General features: G+C 36.3%; 5 protein-coding genes across 7 annotated transcripts; 3 read left to right on the top strand and 2 right to left on the bottom strand.

The window, feature by feature from the left end:
* Window positions 1-1558, top strand: LOC116198725 (DNA-directed RNA polymerase III subunit RPC10-like). The gene is made up of 4 exons (XM_031528947.1): window positions 1-161; window positions 347-473; window positions 581-674; window positions 1193-1558. The coding sequence occupies exons 2-4, from the start codon at window positions 360-362 to the stop codon at window positions 1321-1323; spliced, it is 339 nt and encodes a 112-aa protein (XP_031384807.1). The 5' UTR covers window positions 1-161; window positions 347-359; the 3' UTR covers window positions 1324-1558.
* A 4199-nt stretch (window positions 1559-5757) lies between these two features.
* Window positions 5758-7564, top strand: LOC116199525 (perakine reductase-like). Its single transcript, XM_031529896.1, has 6 exons — window positions 5758-5904; window positions 6015-6182; window positions 6262-6468; window positions 6568-6740; window positions 6837-7087; window positions 7191-7564. The coding sequence occupies exons 1-6, from the start codon at window positions 5779-5781 to the stop codon at window positions 7376-7378; spliced, it is 1113 nt and encodes a 370-aa protein (XP_031385756.1). The 5' UTR covers window positions 5758-5778; the 3' UTR covers window positions 7379-7564.
* A 489-nt stretch (window positions 7565-8053) lies between these two features.
* On the top strand, window positions 8054-10081 carry LOC116200349 (putative receptor-like protein kinase At4g00960). Its single transcript, XM_031531204.1, has 6 exons — window positions 8054-8066; window positions 8253-8404; window positions 8488-8698; window positions 8874-9111; window positions 9188-9338; window positions 9824-10081. Exons 1-6 carry the CDS (start codon window positions 8054-8056, stop codon window positions 10079-10081), a joined length of 1023 nt encoding a protein of 340 aa, XP_031387064.1.
* Window positions 10082-10438: 357 nt separating this feature from the next.
* On the bottom strand, window positions 10439-13771 carry LOC116199524 (probable hexokinase-like 2 protein). Of its 2 annotated transcripts, none has more exons than XM_031529895.1 (9): window positions 13291-13771; window positions 12530-12683; window positions 12244-12441; window positions 12021-12101; window positions 11697-11858; window positions 11492-11590; window positions 11211-11341; window positions 11060-11108; window positions 10439-10948 (listed from the first exon to the last, which is right to left on the bottom strand). In XM_031529895.1, exons 1-9 carry the CDS (start codon window positions 13578-13580, stop codon window positions 10613-10615), a joined length of 1500 nt encoding a protein of 499 aa, XP_031385755.1. In that variant the 5' UTR covers window positions 13581-13771; the 3' UTR covers window positions 10439-10612. The 2 variants fall into 2 exon arrangements, with proteins under 2 accessions (XP_031385755.1, XP_031385754.1); XM_031529894.1 differs by having other exon boundaries at window positions 11027-11108; window positions 13291-13766.
* Window positions 13772-16088: 2317 nt separating this feature from the next.
* On the bottom strand, window positions 16089-23122 carry LOC116199526 (cytochrome c oxidase assembly protein COX11, mitochondrial). 2 transcript variants are annotated; one of them, XM_031529897.1, is made up of 12 exons: window positions 22865-23122; window positions 20586-20693; window positions 20071-20395; window positions 19919-19971; window positions 19527-19599; window positions 19259-19363; window positions 19021-19101; window positions 18241-18928; window positions 17881-17954; window positions 16814-17163; window positions 16332-16436; window positions 16089-16242 (listed from the first exon to the last, which is right to left on the bottom strand). In XM_031529897.1, the coding sequence occupies exons 2-8, from the start codon at window positions 20648-20650 to the stop codon at window positions 18827-18829; spliced, it is 804 nt and encodes a 267-aa protein (XP_031385757.1). In that variant the 5' UTR covers window positions 20651-20693; window positions 22865-23122; the 3' UTR covers window positions 16089-16242; window positions 16332-16436; window positions 16814-17163; window positions 17881-17954; window positions 18241-18826. The 2 variants fall into 2 exon arrangements, with proteins under 2 accessions (XP_031385757.1, XP_031385759.1); XM_031529899.1 differs by lacking the exon at window positions 22865-23122 and having other exon boundaries at window positions 20071-20408; window positions 20586-20699.
* Window positions 23123-27870: the final 4748 nt, after the last annotated feature.

Here is a 27870-nt window from a genome sequence, read left to right as displayed (position 1 = left end):
CACTTCCTAATTTGTGCTCTCTCTCTCTTTCTCTCTCTCTGTGTGTGCCTCGACCGCTCCCCAATATCGGCGCCGGCGGGCACTGATCTGTTCAGCACCGCCACTCTACTCCTTCCGCTCCCCTGCTGCCGCCGCGTTATTGGCCGGTCGAAGTAAGATAGGTAAAAACTTCTCGTTCATGGTTTTTGTAATCTCATAGTCATAGGCGGGGCGCTCTCCGAAGAGCTTCCTTTGAGTTCCCACTGCTATGGACCTTGAATTTGGCGTTCTCGATAATTAGCATCAGCAGCTCCGTCACTGTGTGATCATGGGAACTCATCATCCATTTATTTGCTTTGGAATGCAGGGAGGTACGCAGCATGGAGTTCTGCCCGACCTGCGGGAACCTGTTGCAGTACGAGCTGCCCCACAGGGACCGGCCGTCTCGGTTCTTTTGCCCCACGTGCCCCTACGTCTGCAACATCGAGAGCAAGGTGCTGCATCGATACCGTGTTTCATATTGTTCGATAACCTCGAATTTTTTTTTTCTTTTGTGGCACGGGATATGGCTTCTAATTGTATTGCCCTTTTGTGCTTGCAGGTTAAAATTAAGAGGAAGCAGCACCTAGTCAGGAAGAAGATCGAACCGGTCTTTTCCGAGGAGGATCGCAAGAACGGGCCGCAGATTGATGGAGGTTTGTCTATTTTAAGCAATTCCGTCTTTCTCTCCGTCAGGGCTGCTTGTTGTCTATTTATTTTGTTGGACTGATTGGAAAAGTGGCGGTTACTTCTCCGGTGTGGACTATAGAACTCGACCGCTTAAAAGCTCGATGAAAGGAAAAATGATCCTTTCTTTTATGTTTTGTGTGGTGGGTCGGAAACAGAATGGAATGGATTGGAATCGCTGTCCTAAAGAATTGGATCGTTTTGTAGGCAATCCCATTCCATTCAAGTAGCCTTCTTGTTTTCCAGGTCCCAAAATATCATAAAGAAAACAATGACGAGTTTTCGGATATTTCATTTGTTAAGAAAGCAATGATTTACACAGCAGCAGACTATCACCGTAGATTGGCTAGGACTTGACGGAGTTCCGCAAACATTGGATTAGTCGATGTTCCGTATTAGCGGTTAAACCCTGGTGAATAAAAGAACTGCGGTTGTATGTAAGTTTAGAACAGAAATTTGTGAACCTTGTTTTTTCGTGTTGCTGCAGTGACATGCCCGCACTGTGGCCATGGGAAAGCCATCTACCATCAAGCCCAGATTCGATCTGCAGACGAGCCAATGACAACCTTCTATTGGTGCCTGAATGAGAATTGCGGAAGAAACTGGCGTGAGGATTGAGGTTGAGCATCTTCTTTCATCAATACCGACTTTGGTCGATCCCATGGAAGATGAGATGCCGCGCTTTTGAGACAAGATGCATTACGTTCACATCCTGTTGTGGATTTTTCCGTTCTGCTTCTGGTTTCGATACATTCTCTTGTATCCTGTTCAGGAACTCTTACAAGAATCCATCGCATTATTCTCTGTTCCTTGTTACGTTATAAGTTTAGTTTATTACTCTACTTTCATGTCATTTTGATAATTTTATATGATCTAATACTTTTGAAGATGCACTTAAATTAAGAAAAATACTTATATCATTTCGATAAAAAAGAATACAAACTACAACAGATATATTGCAGTACAAATGAGAGTGAAAATGTTAAGAAAAAAGTTGATAATATTATATTACAGACAAAATTATAAATATAATCAACACTAAAATTATTATAATGCAATATATTTAGAAAATAAATAGGTCATACTCTTCCGGAAATTATTTTGGAAAGATCAAAATGGAAGAGCGACAAAAATAATAAAGAGTATTAACTAAAAATGGTAAAAAAGTGATAAAATGAATTCTTTTGGAAAATTATATAAGAACCATTTAGATTTACTTTTGTTTGTTGCACTTTCGAGGTTAGCTTAATGATTTCAAGAGTTTATTGATAGATGATATATTGTTTCAAAATAAATAGATATGTTAGCTGGCTAGAAGTATTTAAGAAAAAAAAATCCTTTAACAATGATGTAATATATATATATATATATGTATAAATCAAAATAATCATAATTTAACTTGTTTACAACATAAGTAGCCCATTCTATTTTAAAGTCAACTTCAAGAAGATGTGCTTGGAAGGGGATGAGAAAAACACATGAGAACTGTATCAAAACATATTAAAAAGAATACAGGGATATAAGTGAAAGCTTATTCAAGTTTATAGAAATTTTATGAAATATACAAGAGTTGGGAAACTTTTTTCTTTTTTAAAGGACGACATGTGTCATTAAGAAGTTCATATGGGCCTTTTTTTTATATTTATTTTAGCACTATAAAACTATATGAATACCCGCACGTTGTGCGGTGAATATTTAAAAATTGTCGAATAATACGCAATATAGATTAATTAAATAAAATTATACGATACAATTTTATTGATATTAGTAGTATTACGTTAACATAATTTAGTTTATATTATGGTACTTTAGTGATTTCATTCTGCTAACGTAACCATAAATAAGTTAATTCGAGGTCAATTGCCTATTCGGAATCTCCTGTTCAATAAAGTATTCCAATTTGGAATCAAACACTTTGATAATATTAAGGAAAGCTATCATTGAAATGAATATTTAGGAAAGCAAAATAATTACAAAATATTATTTTAATTTAAAAATAATTTTACATAGGAAATATGCAATCTAAGAAAATTATCTTAGAAAAAAGCAACTGAAATATAGTTACTTAAAATAATTATTATGGAAAAATAAGTTTTTTCAATTAATTATTGCTAATAAGACGTATTTAGAATATTTTTGTTATTTATTCTCAGATATATATATATGGTTATTGATTATAAAAAAATAAAAACGTAAGAGATTGCATTTATATGTATTTTATATAATTTGATGATATTGTGAAGGCTTTGCAAATAATTAACTACATAAGCATTAAACCTTGATTTCTTGGCATGTACATATAGTTTCCCAAAAGCCAAAACAATACAATACCATAATTACTTTCCCTTATAATTTTAAGGAGATTTTAAGGGCTTGTTTGGTTTGTGGATGAAATTTTAGAATCACAATTCTAACTTAATTCTACCCACAACAAAATAAAATAACTCATACAAATTCAAAGAGTGAGCCCCATTTATATCACTTTTTTCCACAACAAAACAAAATAATTCATACAAAGTCAAAGGGTGGGTCCCATTTATACCACTCTTTTTCAAAATCAAAATCTGATTTTAAAATCCTACTATGAAACCAAACGCAATATTGGTATTTGGTGAGAGTTTTTGTAATAACGATTTGGGCTGAAATTGCAGTTGCAAACATGATTTTTCAAATTAGGTTAATAGATGCTTATGAAATCTGTTTCTGCTTATTCTATTTCAAGTATTAATAATTATCTTTCTTACTTTTAAGAGTTTTAAATTAGTTTCTTTCAAATACTTTAACTTATTCTGAAATTGACACTTATTTTTCAATAATTTTGTTTCAGTACTTCTCCATCAACAGCAGCACTCCCAAATCAATCCGAAGAAAACTAAATAAATCATCTGTTAAAAAATATTAGATATCTATCATTAAAAAAAATTATTTTATAGAAAATAAAGGTTAAAATAAAATGATTGGATTCTCAATAAGTAAATGCAACATTTCTGCATAAACGTAACTATTTTGCATAAAATATATAAAAACAATAGAATACGCTGAAGTAATTGATATCCTAACAAAACTCCTACCAAAAATTTAAACTATCGACTCAAAACCCCCGACTAAATATAAGAAGAAAAATTGGATTCTTTTATATAAATTGTTCTTATATAAAAAAAAAGTCATCTCATTATGATATAACATATATGGAGTTGAATGAGATCAAATCATCTACAATTTAAATCTTGAGCAGGCATTGGAAAGCTCCGAACATAGTGAAAAACTTCCTACGGAAGATGGAATAGGAGAATGGCCTTCATACTTTATTATTTCATGATATTCTTGTCAAAAAATTTGAGCAACATTAAAAACATATATAGTAAATTGAAAAGAGAGAAATCAAATTCAATAAAAGGAAACATAATTTTTAAAAATCTATAGTAATATATACATAATGCAATAAAAATATATCCAAATTCTATTATATATTTTGTTGTAATTTTCTTTTCCATTTATATATTCACGAGTAAAGATATAAGATATATATACATAATATATATCATAATATATGTTAAACGTCATATATATATATATATTATAGTTAGAAAATATAGTCTTCTCAATAATTTCTTAAAATACAAGATTTAAAAATAGTTAGAAAAATATGTCAAATATAAAAATTTACTATTTTTAAGTCATAATGAAATAATATACATATTTAAATGAAGCGGAATTGGAAACGAAATGACTAATTTTAGTTTTTGTTTGATTTAACATGGAGATTATAATATTATTGTCGTTCGTATGTATATATATACATACAAACGGCAAAGGGGAATCAGAGTTTGATTCCTTTATTGATGTTTGGTTCAAAATTAATTCGGAATTAACTTTCATATTTAAATTATTATTCTCAATAATCTCTATCAATGAATCACCATGCATATTAAAGTGTGATAGGTGAAGCTCGATATATATTGTCCTGAAAACGAAAGTCTTATCATACTAACCCAAATTTATCCTCATAATAATAATAAGTGTAAAAGTCATCCCTCAATTACGTGCAAAAATTAAAACTTATACTTATAGTTAAGGGAAAAATAAGTATTACGTGCAGGTATATATATGTATATATGTGGAAAAGATTAGGATTTAAGAACATAAGTATTATGTGCAGTCAAGGAAAAATAAGTATCACGTGCATATATATATATATATATATATATATATATATATAAGATTAGGAACATAAGTATTATGTGCAGGTATAAGAACCTAGTCTATATATATATTTCAACTTTACTATTTTGTTTATTCTGAATCTTTGTGTGATATAATATATATACACACGTTGGACTTCACAAGCATAGAATCTTGAGATATATTGATTCTTATAGAATAAGGAAATTGTATTATTTAAACATAAAAAATTTCTTTAATACATAAGTGATGACATGACAAATCGATAGAGCTCTTTTTGATGAGGTGGCGGCGTGAGAATTTGGCGTGTGCTTTGTTTATATATATATATATATATATATTCATAGATATAGATTTGCGGCCAAACAAATAAAAAAATAGAAAAGAAAAATCATGAAAGTGCCACAGGCCTCTTTGTACAAGAGATTGGTGTGTTTGGTTTTAGAGTTAAGTAGAGTTAAGTTTTAATTTTAATTTGGTTGTAATAATTGTGTTATTGAATTATGAGAAAAAGTATGAAAATTAATGAATAGTTGAGATAATTTAGTATTAAAAATTGAATTGAGTATAATTGAGTTGTATGTGAGTTTATATATGGGGTTCACTTTTTTGAATTGGAAGAATTAATTTTTATTGTGTAGTGAGTAGAGTTAAAGTTAGAGTTAAAATCAAATGGTGTATTAGATTATTAAGAGATGAGAGATAACTCGATATGGTAGAAACACTTTTCTCGCAGTTCAACTGGAAATTGGACAACTTTCCTAGAAGAAAAGTCATATTACAAAACATTGCTGGAATCCACGTAATATTCTTCAGAGCTTACATACCTGCTTGCGTTATGCTCCTATCATCGGTCACGTCATATCTGAATCTCTCTGTTTATATATATAGATGGGATTCATGAACCAAGGGGCAAGGATCAAGGTAGTGCATAGAGAGAAACAGGGGACGAGAAAAATGGCAGAAGAACAGAGGATTCAGATTCCTAGAGTGAAGCTCGGGACTCAGGGGCTCGATGTACTCGCTTTGGCCTTCCTTTGTCGTGATTCATTCGCTAAATCGACGACGTTGTTTATATTACCACAGAGCAGCATAGTTTGTGACATCGTTTTGTTGATTCTTGCTAGGTTTCGAAACTGGGATATGGATGCATGGGACTTACTGGGAATTACAACGATCCCGTCCCGGAAGATGTCGGGATTTCAATCATCACTGAGGCCTTCAAGAGAGGCATAACCTTCTTTGACACGTCCGACATCTATGGGAACAATACAAATGAGATCCTTGTCGGAAAGGTGTGACAGCTTTACAGAGTTTAATGATGTCAATGTCGTGGCCATTATGATCGGCAGCTTTAATATGCTTTTCTTGCAGGCATTGAAGAAACTGCCCCGAGAGAAGGTCCAGTTAGCCACAAAGTTTGGGGTTGTGAAGATTGATTTTAAAGGGGATATCGTGGTCAGAGGAACCCGTGAGTACGTCCGATCATGTTGCGAGGCGAGCCTGAAACGTCTCGATGTGGACTACATCGACCTTTACTATCAGCACCGGGTTGATACCACCATCCCTATTGAAGAAACCGTAAGACTGTCGAATAAATTATGTCCAAGTTATGACCATTTTTGAAAAAGCTTTAGGCACATTAATTGGTTAAACTAAGTGTGCGGGAAAATTTCACAGATGGAGGAACTGAAGAAGCTGGTGGTAGAAGGGAAGATCAAGTACATCGGCTTGTCGGAAGCGAGCCCTGAGACAATAAGGAGGGCCCATGCGGTCCACCCGATCACTGCTGTTCAGATGGAGTGGTCTCTCTGGACTCGCGATATCGAGGAGGAGATCGTCCCCCTCTGCAGGTGAATTGCAGCAGCATTCCAAATAGTTCTAAAATTCCCGGTTATTTTGTCTGTAATTTGACAAAATTTTCCTTCTTGAATTGTTGGAAATGTCAGGGAGCTCGGGATCGGAATAGTTCCATACAGTCCCATTGGCGGAGGGTTTTTCGGGGGAAAGGCGATCACTGAGACCATACCAGCAAACAGCCTTCTGGAATCGCACCCAAGGTTTAAGGGAGAGAACTTGGACAAGAACAAGATTTTCTATTTCCAGATTGAGAAACTGGCGGAAAAACACGGGTGCAGCCCTGCTCAGCTCGCTCTTTCCTGGGTTCTCCATCAGGGGGATGATGTTGCACCTATTCCTGGTGAGTTTACTTTTAACTTCCATTTCCAATTATTTCCCGGATACGCAAAAATTGGAGATTGTTCTACCGTTTATCACGACTCCAAACTTGTGCTTGTTTATAGGCACGACGAAGATGAAGAATCTCGAGAGTAACATCGAGTCCTTGAGGCTGAAACTTACTGGAGAGGACTTGAAGGAGATCTCTGATGCTATGCCAATTGATGAAGTTGCCGGTGATCGCACATTTGAATACTTGCTTCGATGCTCGTGGAAGTTCGCTAACACCCCACTGAGAGATCACAAGGAATGAGCATGGAACTCGTGGTTCATGCCAAATTTTCACTTTGCTGGAAAAACGTTATATATATCGGAGAATGAAATGGAATTTCCTGATAAGCATCAACTTTGCTTGAGCATTACAATGTAATAAACATTGAGAGAATAAATAAAATGCCAGTTGAATTTAGTATAAAAGTTTGTGTTTTCTGAGGATAAACTTTTGAATCTTATTTTCTTTATGCTGTTTTATGCAATGTTAGAAGTTACAGAACTTCTTATTGATTCTGTAAATTCTTTATAATGTTATGAGTAGAAATTGTTGGGTAATGAAGTTTTATGTATTCTACGTTTAATCTGAAATTGAAAAATTGATTTGCACTGAACAGATTCTTCTGCTCTTATCGGTACATCTATGTATTGTATGGCGGCGTTATGCATCATCTTTAACCCGAACCCAAAACACAAAAATATCAATATCAAATATCAACATATGTAGGAAACTTGAACTGATTTACCCTACAATAACGGGTTCAAGTGACCTGATAAAATTCATGTAACAGGTGAGAGTTAATCCATGAGATGATACATACAAATTCTCATGACAGGAAGTCCATAAGATTTAACCGTGCTCAAATATTAGGTCTAAAATATGTTAAGCCAAAAGAATAATATTGATATTTTCTCTCTTTTTATGATAAAAAATGACATGCGTCATATTAGTATTTAAGTGCATATAGACTTAAATAATACAACATAAAAAAAATAATAATCCCTCAGTGGGAGGACATCTGTACATATGGTATGGAAGAAAAAAAATTGTACATTCCTAGTTCATAAACACTTGAGCTAGTCTTTTTCCTCGAAAAAAAGACAGGATTAACGAGATTTATTTGCTATTTTTCCAGAAGATCCTACAATAGCATTCCTCGCTTCTACGGAAGACTGGTCGTCAGGAGATGATAGCTGGCTATTTAAGCTGAGCGAGATCAGAGCTGCCACAAATGACTTCTCTAACACTACCAAACTCGGACAAGGCGGATTCGGGAAAGTTTACAAGGTAAATAATGATTCATTCATTTTATACAAAGATATAATGCTTGCTTCTCAAAGTTATCTAACTAATGTAGTTTGTATTGATAGGGGAAACTTAAGGGTGGACGACAAATTGCAGTAAAGAGGCTTGAAGGTTGCTCTAATGAGGGTAAGAAGCAATTCAAGAATGAGATAATGTTGATGGTCAGACTCCAACACAGGAACTTGGTTAAGCTTGTCGGGTTCTGCTTTGAAGGTGGAGAGAGGATCATAATTTACGAGTTTGTTCCTTATGCAAGCCTCGATAGGTTCATATCAGGTACTGAAATTTCAGTTTACCAAAAAGTATTTTGACATGGCTTCTAGTCAGACAAGCTCAAGCGATTCAACTCCACAACCTGGGCCTTCTTCATTCTTCTATTCATGCTTTGATCTCTTGACTTGCTCAAGCTTTTACATCAATTAGCACGGGTTGCATGAATATTGTCATGCAGATCCAAACAAACGTGTACTGTTAGACTGGACGAAGCGCTATAAGATTATAAAAGGAATCGCTCGGGGGCTCCTTTATCTTCATGTTGACTCACAACTTAGGCTCATCCACTGCGATCTGAAACCAGCGAATATCCTACTGGATGAGAAAATGAACCCGAAGATAGCGGATTTTGGCACAGCAAGACTATTTCCTTCAGACCAAAGCAGTGAAAGAACGATAAATATTGCTGGTACATTGTAAGTATTTTTGAGACTCCGCCTTGGGGCATCAATAAATGGTTCATCCTGAATAGTGTTCTATTCCATATTTCAGCGGTTATATGCCTCCCGAGTATGTGCAACATGGAGAGATCTCTTTGAAGACAGATGTTTACAGTTTTGGGGTCATGGTACTAGAGATCATCAGCGGTCAGAAGAATGGATTTTTGGACATTTTTGGTTCTTCAGCTCACCTGGCAAGCTATGTAAGTGTGCATTTTATTAGCTCAATTTCTCCATCAAATGGAAAAATTTTAGAAAATTCCTCAAGCAAGCCGGAAAATTCTGTGCTTTAAAAGGCTATGCAAGAGTTCATATGAAACTCATCTGATTCTTTAATTCAAGATGTCCTAATATCCTCGTCACAAATATTGCGACTCTAAGGAAGAAAATGTTATTAACTGATAATGCTCAGAATGCATAAGGTCATGGTACCTTATCTTCTCACAGCTTAGGGAAAGAAACAACTGATCTTTTAGCATTTGAAGAACCATAAATCGGAATTGATTTGGAAACCAGCATCTCCATCGGCTATCTGATTGGAGTGATGGATCGACTTTCACAGGTGTACATGTTCCACATATGATAATTTTTTTTGCATCTTCTGTCTTTACGATCCAAAAGATACTTCGACTTTCATGGGCTTCTGCACGTGATAAGATTTAGTTTCTTGGGCACGTGTTCATTTCAGGCGTGGAACAACTGGAAAAAAGGAACGGCAATGAACCTGGTAGACCATTTTCTCAAGGGCAGTCCAGTAGGTGAAATCCTCTACTGCATTCACATAGCATTGCTGTGCGTTCAAGAGGATGTGGCTCGTCGACCTACCACGGCTTCCGTTACTTTGATGCTGAACACTGAGAGTCAAAGCCTTCCTATGCCTTCCCATCCGGCATTTTTAACTGACTCTTCAATGACGAATAATCAAGCTCTAGCCCAACCAGAGTGACCCTCTGCTCGTTCAACGCCAGCCTCCATTAATGAACTTTCGTTCTCCAACATGCATCCAAGATGATTAGACCAAGGAGAGAAGTCCATCTCAGTTTTATTAAAGGGCAGTGTGCCTTTTCCATCCGAGGAATTGTAACATTAACCCTACTGACCATTCATCTCGGGTTCAATTTACACATTTAAATTGGATCCGTGAACGATTTTATGAGGGCAAATGTAATTTCAGACACTTTTTAGGGCAATTAATCATCAACTCAGCTCTCGGCAGATCGGAGGATTGCCTTTTCGTCAGAAAAAAAAATGTATTTCTTCTGCTTAGGTAGAATATGCTGAAATTTCCACTGGACCTACCATATCTTTGAAACCGTATTAATTAGACCATGAGAACGAGAAAATTGAAGGCAGATTTGCCATGCCATAAGACCATGTCTGTCATCTCCAACGGCTAGTACTTGAAGAAGAGAAAAGAACCTCATATCTTTGCCATGGTTTTCCTCTGAAAAACTACCAAAAAAGAGAAATATAAATCTCATTCGTTATCGACTGTACTCTGAGCAGCCTGTTGAGTTGCAGCAAGAAAGATGGCCCCGGATCCCGACCCTCCGTGAGAATGCTCGATCACAATGTTGTCTGAGAGCTCCTTCCCTAGCATCTCCCACATGCTGCTGTGCAGGTAATTCCTGAATACCCTGTAGTGCTCATAGAGCTCGCCCTCGATGGTGACGATGCTTTTGCGATCATTGATCCTTTTGAGCTTCTTTATAATCCCGACAATCCCTGCTGCAGCAAGCCTTGCTCCGCGCTCAGCGACTATGTCACAGACCTCGGCCACGATTTCTCTCGCCGTTGAAGTTGTGTCAGTGATCTGGGATAAGTTTCCAATATGAGAGCTGAAGAGATAAGCTACCGAGAGATACTTGAATTTGATCTGCCAATACCGTACTTTGAAAATATTAACTAGCTTCTCGGCCACTACCTCCCGATCCTCGGATGTGTCCTGATGCATAGCTGCCATGTCCGAGGAGCTTGGACAACACCATCGAATTTAAATTAGGAAAAACTCGAATGCAAGTCATAAAAAAATAAACGGAACAGAGAAATCTACCTTAGTTTATGGATCTTTATACCTTAATACGTAAGGCGTCTTAAGTTCATCGGACACTTTCTTCCCAAAGATTAATGTTTCCTGAGCCATCTTCAGCAGTACTCTCCTCACAGTTTCTCCCAGATACGTTCCCGAAATAAGCTTCTCAAATATCTGAAATCGATCGCAGCACATGTACTTATACTGACAAGTACCAGTAAAGAAACGTTTTTGTCCATGCAATGTCGACTTTCCAATATGCCAGACAGCAGTCTCACAAGTTACGGGCGGGAATAGTGCATGCGGAATCGACATATACCGTACCTGGCTGCCAGGATTTGAGCTCTCTGCGTCTAAACACGAGTCGAACTCGGTGATTGGGAGGTCAGAGCAACTGAAGTTCCCCCAACCCATTGTAACAAGCTACATGTGTGAATCATGGAGAGTCAGGAGACCAGAGCTACAATTAATAACACTTAGAATATCGAACATGTGTAAAGAGAGTCGGTCAGTGTCATCTTAAGCTTACAATCTCGCCCGACTTAGGCCAAACTCCAAGCCAACGTGGCCGTGGAACTGATTCGGCCAGTTCAGTATAGGCTGCGCTCGTTCCTGTCCCCAGAGTAACCGCAGCCACGCAGTCCTGGCTGTAGTAGCGGCCACCTGCTAGATCTCCAGCCGGGTCGATAACCTGTGCACGAGGTCATGCTATATCAACGAATCCGAAACTCCGCTATTTCGCTAAAGTTATATTGCACTCTTGTTAATACTTTCCCCCGTGACGATTGCTTTCCTATATTAATTGAGATTTAAGGAGCAATTGAATTAAGGATTGCCTTCGGTAATTAATTACCAAGGCAAAGGTTTGCATGTCCACACCGTGCTTCTTCAGAGCAGAGTTGATCTCCCCTAGCAACTGTTTCTGATCTTGAACCTAATTATAAGATGACAAATTTTCATTAGCAATAAAATTTTGATAATTGAATTGAATTATGTCCAAATGAGAGAAAATTTAGGAAGAACGAGGGCTGAAATGTAAAGCTTTCAAAATGGAGAGGAGAACTTAAGAATTTAACCGGGTCGTCAACGAGGAAGCTCTTCCACTTGATGGCAGTATTACGACCTGAAGCAGAATTATCTTCCGTTGCAGCATGGCCCACAGGATACGAAATCGTGAAACCAAGCCCCTTCCCAACTTTCGAATTTTCAGTTTTATCCCCCGGATACCCCGCCACGAACTCTGCAACTTTTGATGCGACAAAATCGAATACCTCCTGCCAAGAAAAGAACTCCGAACTATATGTACGCACAACGCTTAAAGGCTATTGATAACTGTTTTATCGATGAATTCGATTTAAGTACCTGAGAGGTGGTGGAACTTAGGACATGCGAAGGAAATGAAATTTCCTGCCGGTGTAAGTCGGAAATGGGAGTCTTCTTGCCTCCGAGTCGGGCAGAGAGTAAGAGAAAGTCCTTCGATTTCAAATTCACCCCATAGTATATCCCTTCTTCTTCCCTGCAGCCATTAGCTCACAAACTTCACACACATACATCTTTTCGCATAATTAACTAATTCGTTCTTCCATAGATTTATCTTTGTTGGGCGATTTTCGGTAGCTTCGCCATACCAGCTACTAGTTAGACATTGATCATAAAGAGCTCTCCTAATATCTTAATTGGCTCTTCTCCTAATCCACGAAATAAACTTTTAAGTCTGGATCAAGTGAATCACGAGGCATGGCACGGAGCAGCCTGATCCTGTGAGGACATCATAAACTATCGACTAATTGGTGACTCCAGCACTACTTATAGCGTAAAAGGCCTCATGACATCGAATTCGGCACATCAACATACATTCGCTATATTACTACCAGAACTACCAAGTCTAAGGCTGCAAAGTTCATCGGACCAGGCCATGTACGTGATACTCGATCGGCTTTCTTTTTTCTTTTCTACCCTTCTTTTGGGAGGCCACAGACATGATTGAACCGACCATACTTACAACCAATCCATATATTTCGATCTAAATAAAGTTTGACCCACAAAATCTATTGTCACGTCGATTTCACCCATGAATCTAAAGAAGACATGGTCGATCTGTTAAGGTTTAGGGAGATCCAGACCCTGTGGGTAGAGAATCGACGGAGGCCACAAGCATGTTGAGGGTGCTATTGCTGCTCTTCTGATCGGTTGAAGTGCTCAGAGACGCGTCCATGTTGGAGGCCAAGGCATCAGCCACCCGCCATAGCAGAGGCACCGGGGTGGCGCTCTCCCTTGCAAACTTGCGTAGAATCCGCTGAGCCCTCTCTCGCTGCCGCTGCCTCCTCCCCTGCAACCGCCACAAGACGGTCGTCGCTGCCACTATGGCTGCGGCTGTCGTGAGCACTGCCACCACCACCTCCCTCCTAACCATCTCCGGTTGTTTGTCGTGTCTTTGCGTGAAGTATGTCAGTATTCGATCAGTCTGATCCACAGTTGTAGTAATGTGAAAAAAAAGAAACTAAAAACAAGGCCATGGAACTATTGTCAATATTTCCTTCTGTTGGTGGAAGAACGAGTATTACGGTTGCTTTGTTGAGAGATAGTGTAAGGGAACTTGACCGAGAAAATCAAGGAAAGAATGTTTCTTATTAGCCTTCGATCTTGTAGGGAGCTTGTATAATCGCTTTACTATATTGATTAACTTAGCTATACCTCGTAAGAATGCAGATGACGTAAATAATTTCAGCCGATACCAAAATAGATTGGTTTAAGTGGTTCGACATTTGTTCCCTTTAAATAAAATTTCGAGTTCGAATCTTGTAAATGGAGAAAATTCATGTTGAGAGAAGTTTACCTTTTAGTGGACTGATCTGGCTCGACGAGATTTGTAATGACCTAATTAGACTTTCGAATACCATAGCTTATAAAAAATAAAAAAAATAAAAATCAGCCGGTATCACTATTGTTACCGCTATGTTTATAGTTACCGACTTTACTTGACAGTGGATATTGACATTAGACACAACCATCGAAAACAATTTTGCTACTTTAAGCTTCAAGGTTAAAAATGAATCGAGAAAACTTTTAAGGTTAGAAGAGCAAAGCTCACGATTACCCACTAAGGTACCAACTTTTTCTCCTCAACTGTATTAATATGTCACAAGTCAGAAGGTTTCTATTTGCGTTAAATGTCAAACGCATATAATTGTTTCTCGGATTATTTTACGAAATTTACGGGACGATAGTCACACGTTGCATCATTTGCAACACTATGCGTGTGCCAGTTTCTATTATTGGGAGTTCTGTGCACGATGACCATTTGAGCGATGGAAGCCTCATTGCGGCTCCTCATGAGGTGATCTTTGGCCTCGACTTTAGCAATTATCAAGTGATATTGATGATTGATGTTGTCACATTTTTTTATTGATCAAACTAGTGGTGAAGTCCATGCATTGCAAGGGATATAATAAGATTCACTTTTCTTTTCTTTTTTTTTCAATTTTATTATACAATATATATATATATATATATGTATTTTAAAATGTTAATTTATATGATTGATGGTAATTGAATTTCGTCACTAAAAAACTATATTAAAAAATAAAAAAAGTAAATTACTGTGTTATTAAATTGATCCCTTTATCTGATAAAAAAGTAAAACAAATAACCAAAGGCAAAGAACTGACTTTCACTTAAAAAAAATGTGAACAACATTCCATCACATTCCTATTTATATTATGGTTATAAATAGCATCATATATTTTTAACAATTTATGAATACTACTAACGATGATATGGTTATAGATTCAGATGGTAAATATCATAAAATAATCAAAGAAGGTGTAGCGTAGTGACGCATGCCCTTGCTTGCTTACCAAGAGATTTCAGGTTCGATACTCAGATGAAACTACCCGTTTCCCTTAATTAAATATTTAGGCTCCGTATGGTACGCGGGAATAGAATGGAAGGTTCATTTGTTTATTCCACTTCATTTCCTTATTAGCGTCTCTTATGTAAGTTGGAAAGGGCATTCCCTCATTATCATTTTTTTCCTTCATTTTGATAGAATGCGCATTACCTCAAGAAAGAAAGGGAATGGTCATTCCCTCCTTTCATGCTATATTTGTGAACTATTATATATGTTCTTTTAATTTATATATCTAAGAATGCATATAACACGATATCTTGCTATATAAGTCTAATATTATAATTATATTCATTCATTTTGTAATGATCATTAAAGAAAATAATATTTTTTCACTCAATACCATTATATTTCCCTATATAGAATTCATTTCTTTCCATTCCATTCTAGCATACCATACGGGACTTTAGGATTTTTATTTCATTGTATTCCTATGGTATGGGCCATGGAACCAAGAAGAATATCACAAAATATTATATTTAATATTAAAAGTTTGAAAATTAAAATTCCAAAACAAATTTTACAAAATCTTACACCAAAAATTATTCTAAAAATATTTTGTGGATAACCAAATTTTCAAAAAAAATATTTATTTAAAAATTAAGATTCGTAATTATCATGTAATGCTATAAAATTTAAATAACTAAAAAATTCTTGATTTATTTATAAAAACTAAAATTCAATGCATTAAAATGTTTATTCAAAATTTAAAAATTTAAAAATTCAGAGAAACTAAATATTATTACAAAATGTTTATCCAGAAAATAATATTGTAAATATATTAAAAATAAAAAAATCAAGATTATTAAATATTATGTAGATAATCTTCTAAATAATCTTTAAAAAATATAATTGTACAGAGGTCTCTTATTTGAAAATACAAGACCGTACCGTGCTACCCACGGTCAGAAGTAATTCTTTTTTTAGTAATGAAATTAATAAAAAGATTGCGAAGGGGGAGTTAAAAAAGAGTTGATGTTTAAATTGAGAGAAGAGAAAGAGAAACAGAGAGAATGTGGAAGAAAATGTTAGTGGATGGTTAGAGGTAATATGTTAATTTAATAATACACCCTTAATCTGATGGTTTAATATTAACTTCGTTATTTTTCTATGGGCAATGTAGGAATGTGAATGTTACACCACTCACCCATTTTCTCTTCAAGGCTTTCTGCACGAGAAAAGAAAAAATGGAAATATTAGGACATAAGCTTATCCAGCAGCCCGAGTGGTGCACGAATGAGCGAGAATGTAACTCACTTCCTCTCAGAAATATCGATCGAGCTTGATTTTGAGTTTGGTATGTCCACCGAAGAACTTCTCAACAGGATGGTCGAGGTGATGCTTCTGGAACTGCTCGATCATCTGCCAGAAATAGTAGTCCCATTATCTAGTTAGTGCCTTCCTACTGAATATAAGATCAACCGACCAGAAGGTAACAGAAATAGTAGGCAAACAACGCGAGGGTCATCACATAAATCAAGCTCTCTAAGGGAGAATTTAATAAGATTCTTCAAATCACATGAAATCAAGTCAAGGAATGAATGTTTAAACTCATGAACCGCGCAAAATTTCATCGAAGTTTCCCAACTCTGAATCGACTTTTCACTTTCACAGCATCACCTTTCGAGTTGTGATGTAGATATTTTCATCGAATCATGTTCTCCTGAAAAGAACACAGATTGCCATGCCAATCCAATTTTTGCATCGAGAGATTGCCCAAAAGCAGATGGAAGACTTACTTCAGCACACATAGGGTGGCGGTGCAGCGTCAAAGGAGGATGCATCTTTTTCAAGCTACTCAAATGGCATCACTCTGCTTCAACAATGCTCCATAGCTTGTGCTGAAAGAAACATATGTACGAAAGCAGCAGCCGACCGGCGAGAGTTGGACAGAGGGCAGGACATGGAAGAGACTGAGACCGAGTGAGGTGAGGGGGAGTCAAAGACAGAGACGTAGCGAGAGGGAGATACTGAGAGAGTGACTGGACGGGAACCAAGAGCTCGCTGAGCATGAGCAAGGGGCCGATCGGCCAAACACGGGCAGGAGGTGGACTGGAGACGAGCTGGAGTAGGCAGCAGGAGGAAAGTGCTGAGAGGAAAGAAGCAAAGAAATGATAAACTTTTAAGAAAAGGAAAAAAAGCAAAAAAAACCAAATGGAAATGCAAGAACAGAATGCATAAGCCATATAAAAGGAGATCTAATTTTATTTAAAGTACAATGACTCACTACGCCTCAAGAGAGCGAAAAGGCTCTCGTAGCAGACCCGCCACGAGGAGCGTGCTCTTCCCATGAAGTCAAGGAAGACCGACCTCTCATGAAAAATCAGACTCTTTGCCTAACTACTTAGATAACATGCTCTACCTCACCGCATCCTTCAATGGCAGGAAAGACGGTATCTGAAGAAGAACCTCGTCGGGCAAATTACACAACCGATTTGAGCAATCTCAGTAGAACATCTTTCTCCTAGTGTGTCAAGATATAATGATTCAGTGCGGGGGGGGGGGGGGGGGGGGGGGGGGGGGGGGGGGGGGGGGGGGGGGAAGAGGAGGAGGCCATTTTATGCTGATGTTAATCTACCAAACAGTTTAGCTTGCTGACATGCAATAAGAAACACTCGTCGCAATTGTCCTTAATCGACAAAATGAATACTAATATATCATACTGTCAAAGATTTCGACAGTTCCACCGTAAGTGGAAATGGGGAAACGAAGGCAGCAATTCAATTTTCTCGTTTTCATTGAATGTAAAATGTAGCCATTGAGGCATTATACAAGTTATGTAAGATGAATGTCATCAAGTGAATACCTGAATCGCTCGATTTGTCTCTTCAGGAACCGTCTTTTGTCCATATGGTAGAGTGAGAGCTTTCATATCTTCAGCTTCTCGAGTTAACAATGATTTACATCATATAATGACAGGTCAGGCGCAGGTCGAGCTTGGTCTTCGGTAAGGAACCTCAAGTTCATTTTTTATACTATGGTAAAATCCGATGTAATGAAACTCGATGTGATGAAATTCTTTCGAAAGTGATTAATTTTGTCGTTACCTTTATTCTTGAAACTCATGTGACTTAATTTTCATTTTGTTGTTACAAATCCATTAACAGGTAAAATAAGTTCCCAATGACAACCCGTTAACTCAGTGGAAAAGATTTAGGAAGCGCACCTGCTTCTCGTCATGTCAGTTGATTGCTTCCACCGAGTCCAGAGCTCTATCCCGATTCCAGTGTACAAAGCACGTGATGCCAACAACACGGTCACAACATAGATTCATCACGGTAATTACTTGAACCCAACACAGCACTAGAGAATAGACTTGTAAGACATGCTGATACCAACATTGATGGACAAGTAGTTCCGATGGAACTGCAGAAATCTAGTAAGGAAAAGAAACTACATCCAAATGTACACCAACTCCGAAATTAATTTGGAATGGCCTGAAACGAGAGGATATTATTGTAGTCGCCCGAGTGCGTGATTTCGCACATGAATCTATGTAATAAAAAGGAAAAACATTATCGAGCAAAAAGAGAAGCGACTCGGATAAAATGAAAATTTATGACCCTTAACTCCTCAGAGTTGGGACCTCACCCAGGCTAGAGGCTCATTACCTCAAATGCCTCGAGCAAAAAGCTCTTTGCAAGGAGCCTCACTCTTCTATCTGCCTTTGGCTCTCAAAACTATATCTCATTCTCTCTTGTACAAATGATTTAATCTCAGAAGATAATGTAACGTCAACGATACTCGTCAAGTCAATCCTCGGAGACCTTGAAAAATGTGTAGGATAATATAATGTTGTTGATATCATCCATCCTCGAATCCGTTTCAAATTCGGGATCAATATAGAAGAACACCTGCCAAGTGTAGAAGGAAAGGTTAAAAGGAACAGCAGAAGGTACAAATAATGGTGAAAAGATTTTGGCAATAAACTACAACTGGTACTGACAGGCATGTCAATTTGTTCTCCAGGGAGAAGGCGTTGCTCCTCAAAGCAGAAACACTGTATCTTATTGAAGTAAACTGCTGCCTGCAAATAAATCAATCGGATTGGGTCCTCCACCACATAAAAGTACAATCCTTACAAAAGCCAACAACAAAGCCAAAGATATTGCACTAACTACTGGCCTATCAAATATCCAATTGACAACCATTCTTTTGAACAAAAATTTTTTTAGTACGCATACCTTCATGGGAGTAACATTATAGGTAGAAACACCAGTTATTGGTGTCGAACTTCGATTTTCAGCTGTGTAAAATGCAAGAGCACTTTCTCCGGGCTTAACTCTAACCTGCAGTCATATTTATAATGGTATAGTAAAAATCCAAGTCTAGGCCTAACTCTTACCAGCATATTCACATATCTAATGGTACATAAATATCGAAATGGGTAAATGACATCTATGAAGTGGTAAGAAAACAATATCTTGAATAAACAGCTGCAAAGGAAAGGACCTCTCTTTGGGTTGGAGTAAATTTCCATGGCATCCCATCAGCCACATCAGCATTAAACTGCACCGCAATCTCCCTGCAACAAAAACCGTAGTTCTCCAGAATCATTCGTCTGTCTTTTAAAGGTAAACAAACTCAAAAGGGAATAAAAGAATCCATAAGCCCACAAAATCATACTAAATAAAAGAATCCTTAACCTCAAACGGTTGGGTACTATATAATAACAACTGGAATGGCGTATATCTCAAATTATACTATCGCAGAACTACATCAACATTCGCTTCCAGTACGTACCAGAGGTAACACATTTTTCTGCCTGCCAACATCGAGGCGAAAATACGTGGATGAAAAAGTGCATAATAATGCTAAAATATCAGCTAGAGACGGGCACAAACCTTTCGGTAACTGTTCCATCTTTAGCATGGCGAGCAATTTTCTCTTCAACGCTCTAAAGACAATAAAGTCTTATCATAACCAACCAGAGTAAGAACATATAAGTGACAATTTTAGAAACACCAACTACTGCAGAGGAAAATTTCCATCTTACCTCTCGGCGTTGGATGGTACCACCATAGCCAGTAGCTTGACAGAATCTCCGATACAATGGGACAGCAGCATAACTACCTCCCACCATTGCAAAAACCAAAGCTGTAAGGTACATAAGCATCCTTCGAGATTTCTGTTCTTGGGAGGATGCTTGAGAAGCATATTGGCGCTGTGCAAGAACCGAACCAGATTTTTGAAAACAACGAGAACCGAGAGGAAACTGAGAAGATCTTTTACACGACCAGATACTATGTCTACATCTTGGAATTAAGCACCATGCGTTGTTGATGGAATCTGGCACATATCCACGTTGAGCTCCCAAGTAACTGTAAATTGTTCCTGGATAATCAGTTATCAACCTAAATATAAATAATCAATAGCTAAAATCACTTCAAAGGATTGTGAAAAGTGGTTTCCGAGTATTTCATAAGACACAGAAAAAACCATCGACATTGGTGCTCAAGAAAGAAACTTTGAATGAAGGGCAATAAATCCCATTCTCAACAAAGTACTTACTGAGGTTTGAAAGGTGAAAAGAAAGAGAGGAGATGGCTTCGTCTTGCAAGCCTCGAAAGCGACATTTTGGGAATACTAGAACGAAATCTCACAAGCAGTGCTTAACATCTGAGACAATCATCAGGCCAAACGAAAGTGAGTCAGTTGATAACAATTTCAATCGTTTCTTTGTGTAAGGTACAATGCGTAACATAATCATGAAGTATCGAATTGTAGCTGAGCAGTTTTTCGTGCGTCAAGAACTATATGATTTCCACAAACACGTTAAGACCAGTACAACTGAACATGCAGAAATCAACAAAAACACAAAAGAACTGTTGAAATCACTCTGCATTGAAATCTCTGAAAACCTATTGTACTGATAAGGCCACTACTGTCATAATGTTCCAGATACGATTATATATGAACATGATGGATACATTGGCATAGAATATGTATAAAAAATGGACAAAATCAATGAGATAACCAATCCTTAAGTTTGTGCATTACCACATGATCTCTTGCCGGAGCTAATTCTACGAGAAATCATCAAATTAATGGAATGGTCGACTCCTAATTGAAATCCCCAAAAACCTTTTGATAAATGGAGTAGGGGAGGGGTGGGAATAGTAACATTATTGTATATATTCTTTTTTAAAATTATAAATACAAGAAATAAACTTTTAAAAAAAGAAAAAAAACAAAAAACCAAATGAAAATGCAAGAACAGAATGCATAAGCCATATATAAAAGGAGATCTAATTTTATTTAAAGAACAAAAAAACGACTAATTTTATTTAAAGAACAAAAAAACGACTTTACAATTCACTGGATTTAAATGGAATTTCCGCCAAACTTGCACACAGTAAATTTTCAGATTACTCTTCCAAAAAACAGACGCGTAGGTGAAAAATTATACCACGCTTGTTTCACTACAATGGAATAAGACATGAATGGAATGAATATGTAACATGAATGAATTAATAGGTAATAGAATTATGTTTACATATGATCTTATTTGTTTGGTTGGAGTAATAGAGGATATAGGAATTACAATTCTTAAACTTGGTTTAAGAGAATGGAAAGAGAGGTTCAGGAAAAAATTGAGAAACTACTCCTCCTATACAAACCAGTAGCTTCTTTAAACTTTCCATTATAAACTGATAAAAGTAATAAACTTTACTTTTATTAAAAAAATATAATTATTTCATTTAAACATATATAATATAGTGTAATATAAATAATAAATAGTAAAAATATTTTCTTTTTAAAAATAATAAATGATTATCCTTTAATAAGGTTTTTAAGACTATCTCGTAAAAGATCGATCCCAGTCATCCACATACACAAGCCCCCTAATGTAATCTCCCTTCCTTTTTTTTTGGCAATTGTAATCTCCCTTCTTAAAAAACACTTAACTCGTGAGACCTAATACGGGGTAGCTATTTCCGATAGTAGGCTCATCAAGCTTCTTAGAATAGAGCAAAGTTGAACCCACACAGTCAAAAGAACAATTTTTCTCATCTTGCTCTTACTCCTCAAACTCAAACGAGCCATGACTGCAAAAGGAACGCAAAAATGCCAGCAAGAATTTGGTACTATTTATTCAGGCAGCAAGATTGGTACTATTTATCCGAAATAAAAACACCAACACTAAGAAATGCGACCGTTTGTTTGAAACAAAACAGCATCAGCAAGAATTTCTACTATTTGTCTATCTAAAACACAAACATCAGCACCAGCAAGAATTCGTACTATTTATTCAGAAGAAAATCACCGCTAGCAAGAATTTGCTACTATTCATCATTTCCGAGGGGGGGTAAAAAAGAAAAACCCAAAAGATGGATACTCTAATTATTACCACCAGCAAGAATCCCTAACACCACCAGTAAGAATCGGAAGATCAACCACGAATGAACATCGAAATTAACATTCGTATCAAGCAAGCATGTCACGAATAGATAGGAAACCCAGAGCCTCCGGAAACTATCAAGACACGAAAAAGCACTAGAACAAGATGATTGCAGCTGAGAAATGTGCTTGTATCAAGTAAGCATATCGCGAATAGATATGAAGGAGCCTAGCATTGGGCAGAAGGAACTGGATTTTATCATTCATTCAATAGAGCAGCGAAATTTCAGTTCCCCCAACATTGAGCTTATAAAATCTATAGCCATATAATATGTTAATAAGGAAGCGTCATTCATAGTCATGAACCCATCTAACATTGCACGTCAGTCGACCAATATGAAAGAATCGATAGAGCCAGACACAAATCGCAACGAGGTTCAAGCATGCACCTCAGAGGACGTGACCGGCAACGTGGATTCCGCCAGCGTCGGAGAGGGCTGTAGCTGGGTAGCGTCGGGCCCGACAGGTGCTGCGCACGACGGGTTGTCGGAGTGCTGTGGCTGCCTGGTGACGGAGGTGGTGTATGATTGACGATCCAAGATTCCGACGCCGACGAATCCAACGTCGACGTCGAGGGTTTGCTTAGAAGTATCGTCAGGCAACCGAGAGGAGAAAATTGGTGGGTATTTCTTAAATGGCACAAATGTAAATAGAGAAGAAAAGAGAGGATATTTGTGGTTTTTTATGACCTTATTACACATATTAGGCTTGCTTGGAATGGGCATTCAAAACCCCTCTTAAAACCCAAGTTTATTACGCTGGATACAAAAGTTTTAAAGGTGTAACGCATTAATGTAAAAATAAAAATGCTAATAATCGAGTATAAAGTTTTCACAAATGTTACCATCAAATACATTTCGTCAATTTCTGACTAACACTGCTAGCACATGTTGATGTGATTATTGATGTTTCAAAAAACCGCATATGTGACTCTATTTTTAAAATAAAAAAATTAATTTTTGAATTTTTAAACAACATAAATAAATAAACAAAAACAAATATTTTAAAAATAAAACAAAAGATGTCAAGAGATTATTTTTCGGTATGTACCATGGTATCCAAAAGCCTAATGGGGTCTGACTAATCTAGTTAGGAGATTGAACATTAAATGTTATTCTCCCTCCCAATAAGTGCACTTCACGGTGTTCAAAGTTGTGTTCTTCTCTTTACGAGGGTAAACTGCTTACCACTCAGTCAATACTTTTGTTGGTAATGTCAAGAGATCTTCATTTCCTTAACAATGGAGAGAGATCTCTCGACTGTATTGGGTGGAGGCGCCCATGTAGGTGACCCCACCCCAACCTAGATTTAGCAGGATAGATGAAATCGCGTGTAAGCAATATTTGGAGATTGAGAGAGTGATATGATTGAAGAGAGAGATACAAGAGAGAAAGATGAGAGAAATAAAAAAAAATATTTATGTTTTTGTTTATATTATTCTGCCTTGTCATCTTTATTAATGGCGTCAGTCTGAAATTAACGGATTGTATTTGATTGTTACATTTTTTGAATGTCGTGTAGTCGATTGTTACAGTTTTTTCCTTTTTGTACCAAAGCGTTACAACATTTTTGTATTCTTCGGAGTAATTAACCCCTTCAAACCCCACTACCCATGCACAAAACCCCCTTAAACCCTTGCACTCGCTCGGATTTGTTTCCTAGCGATGGCGAATTCCGTTCTCCCCCACTCTCTCTGCCGCCGGGAAATTCTCAGCTCTCCCTTGGCCACTCACCGATCTATATGCTCCCTGCTCTCTCTCTCTCTCTCTCTCGACTTTCTTTTTGTTCCAATTTTGTGATTCTTGTGCTGCTAAGAGGAAGTCCACTCATATATTAAGATCACACATATGTATTATTAGAAGGAATAATATTTATAAAATTAATTTAATGTTAATATTTATGTGATTGGATATTAAGTTTTTATCTTAAACAAAAAAATTCAAGATTATTAAATAGATAATAAAATCTTTTAAATTTTTTTTATAAATATTCCTTTTTATAGATCTTTTATCAAAAGACATTCGTTCAATTTTAAAAATTCAAAAATTCATGATATATAAGATATTATGGAGCTAACAGTTTTTTGTCATAAAATTAGAAAAATATTCTGCTTTATGAGGATCATACCATAAAATATTTTTAAAAACTGAAAAAAATTGTTAATATTTTATATTTAAATAAAAATTTAAGATCATTAAATTTTATAAATAATAAAATATTCTAAAAAAGATTCAAAAAATATTTGTTATAATGATATTTTTCAAAAATTATTCTCGATTAAAAAATTCAAAAAATCGCGATTTATTAAATATTATGTAACTTACAGTATCTCATCTGAAAAAAATTTAAATTTTTTTATTCTGCTCAAGTTATAAATTATCTTTTAAAATTTGAAAAGGAATTCTTTTCCTCTGACCTAATTTACTAATAACAAAACAGCTTCTTCCAATGTATAAACTAACCAATGGCTTTTGCTGCTATAACCTTACCGACCACAGCCTGTCTTTCTTTCTTTTTTTTTAATAGGGCATTTCGGCTCAAGCTAAGAAATTGTATTGATACTAGGTATCGAAAAACATAAAAGAAAATAAATAGAAATGTATAAAGAAAGAGTGGATTCCATCGTTTCTATTGTTTTTCATTTTTATTAAAAAATATTATAAAAATTTAAAAGAACGAGGAAATTTTATTTAGTAATTCGGATATTGGGAGGCAAGCTTACTGGGCTTACCATGTCTTCGTTCTATTATATATGTAGACGTAGATGTGCGGTTCTACTTCTACATTACACAACAAAAATGCATTGCCACCCAAGAAATCAAAGAGGCAGGTTTATAAATGTAGGAAGTACTATGGGGCTAATGGGAATTAATGGATTGCGAAACGTGGGCTTGATGGACAAGACATTGTTTGACATTTTGGGCCAGCTCTTCCTTAACGTTGTAGACAAAGAGCCTAAAGGATACTGTGGGTCACAAAATTGATTTATGTCCTATGTCCGAACACATGGACTTCGTAAGATATCCAAGCTACACGTACTACGGGGATTCCAATAGAGATGCGCAAAAATTCCAAATGTTTCGGTGGACTTCCTGCAAACCGGTACATGACTGCATCTAGTTATCTTAGCAGACAATGTGCCGAGAAACAATCATCAATTGAGAATATTTTTTTTTTAAGGAGCCCGGAGAGTGAACCCTGAAATTATTAAATGTCAAAATAATTCTAGGTGGGACAAGAGAACTAACATGAGAATTTCGTCCATATATATACAATTTTTTAAAAAAATTATAAGGATACTATGACGGGAAGGAATCAAAGTTCCAAAACTTTCTATTGTAGTGTCGAGAGAGTGCATCACTGTATTAAATTCCAATTTAAAAAAAGGTAAATATAAAAAAATCACAAACTTTATATTTTTTACGTTTTATCACAAACTATATTTTTTGATTAAAAAAATACATGAACTTTCATTTTTTCTTCCAATTTAACATCCATCCAAATTTTCATCAGTTTTACTAACATGACAATTAACATACGACACGTGGCAAACAATTACCAACGATGATTAATGTGGCGGGCCACATTATCAAAAAAAATTAAAAATTTGGAAGTTTGGGCGGCAAGAGGTAGGGAGGAAGGCGGTGGCCTCCATAGCTGCCGCCCATGAGGCTTCATCCGAGAAGCCATTGAACCTCTACGTGCTGCTGCCCATGATGCTTCATTGGAGAAGCCATCAAACCCTCAATCGAGCCCATTATTGCTTCAAGGCTTTGATCGAGCCCTGTGTGGTTTTGATCAAATCCTAGAGGACTCGATCGAGAAGTTTCATCGAAACCTCTGTGCTTTGATCTAAACACACAGAGGGTTCGATGGATTCTCCAATAAAGCTTCATGGGCGGTAGCTATTGAGGCCGCCGCTTTCCTCCCTACCTCTGGTTGCCCAAGCTTCAAATTTTTTAATATTTTTCCTGATAACTTGATTTGCCACATCAATCACTGTTAGTTATCGTTTGTCGCATGTCATCTATTAACGACCAAACCTGACGGAAATTCAGACGGATGCTAAATGGAACGAAAAATAAAAATTTGTGTATTTCATAACCAAATAATATAGTCTATGATAAAACGTAAAAAAATATAGGGTGTGTTTGTTTTCGCAACAAAGTTTAACTCAACTCAACTCAACTCAACTTATCTTCAATTCAATAGGACAAGCAGGACGGGGGGAGGGGGGAAAGAGGGGGAACCAGGCAATTCAAGGGGGAATAGGAAAGGGGCTCAACTATTCAGGACTTTTTTACAATTCAACAACACAATCATTATTTTCTCTCAATTATTTATTACTTTTTCACATTTTTTCTCATAATTCAACAATACAATCACTATAAATCAATTAAAATTAAAACTTAACTCAACTCAACTCTTAATCCAAACACACTCATAAAGTTCGTGATTTTTTGGACTTTTACCCAAAAAATAAAGACAATCACTTGTAGAAAATGATAGTTCTAGAGTTACGAGTTGTGATTCCGGATATAAAAAGTTATTCCCCTTTGTAACTAATGCATTTTTTAGGATTCGAGTTTATATTTTTCTTCTGAAAGGAGTTTAAACTACTTACCAGTCAATTAATCATTTATTGATTTTGAAGATTAAGTTTGTTGATGTATAGTGCCTACACGAAGTATGATTTTAAACTGATGAATTAAATAAAGCCACTCGATTAAAATTCAACGGAAGAAAATGATGTTCGAGTATATAATTAATCACCATCTCCGTGTAAAGGCCGAGTCCAAGATCCAGCTACCGACCTGCTGTCTGTCACCAAAAGCCATAGAAGAAAACAAACACAACTTTTTAATATTAATTCCTTAAGACTTCCTGATGATGTTGAAATGTTGTTGTCTGTCAAAATAGACTTTACAAGAAAATCCCCCAATTTAATCATTTCCCCACGGACTCAATCAAACGATCCTTTTATTTTATTTTATTTTTGCCTAAGAGTGTCTTTATTTATTTCAGCCTCCTAACATTTCGGGACAGGTCTCTTGGCATTTAAAGTTTTAGTGTGCCTAATGCGAACTTCCCGTCGCGTTTACTTTTGTAAGCTGGTTTCACATTGAATTAGAGAAGATCCGGATTATCTTTAGGTGCTACTGGTTAAAATGAAGTAAGTACATAAGCGAAACTCGTATATATATTTTATTTATAGTTAATTGGATATTACTATTATGATGGTAATTAATTTATCAAATGATTTCTTACTAACCATCCTTAATTAAACACGAGAAAACTTTTAAAAATTTCTCATGAGTTTGCACAATGTGTTTAAATTATGATTTCATAAATTGAAAAGATATACCTCAACAGTGAGTAGAATTTTTTTCCTTTT

This window comes from Punica granatum, chromosome 3 (genome assembly GCF_007655135.1).
Source record: "Punica granatum isolate Tunisia-2019 chromosome 3, ASM765513v2, whole genome shotgun sequence".
Classification (NCBI taxonomy): domain Eukaryota; kingdom Viridiplantae; phylum Streptophyta; class Magnoliopsida; order Myrtales; family Lythraceae; genus Punica; species Punica granatum.
The sequence above is the reverse complement of the archived record's forward strand: the minus strand, read 5'-3'. Positions and strand labels throughout refer to the sequence as shown.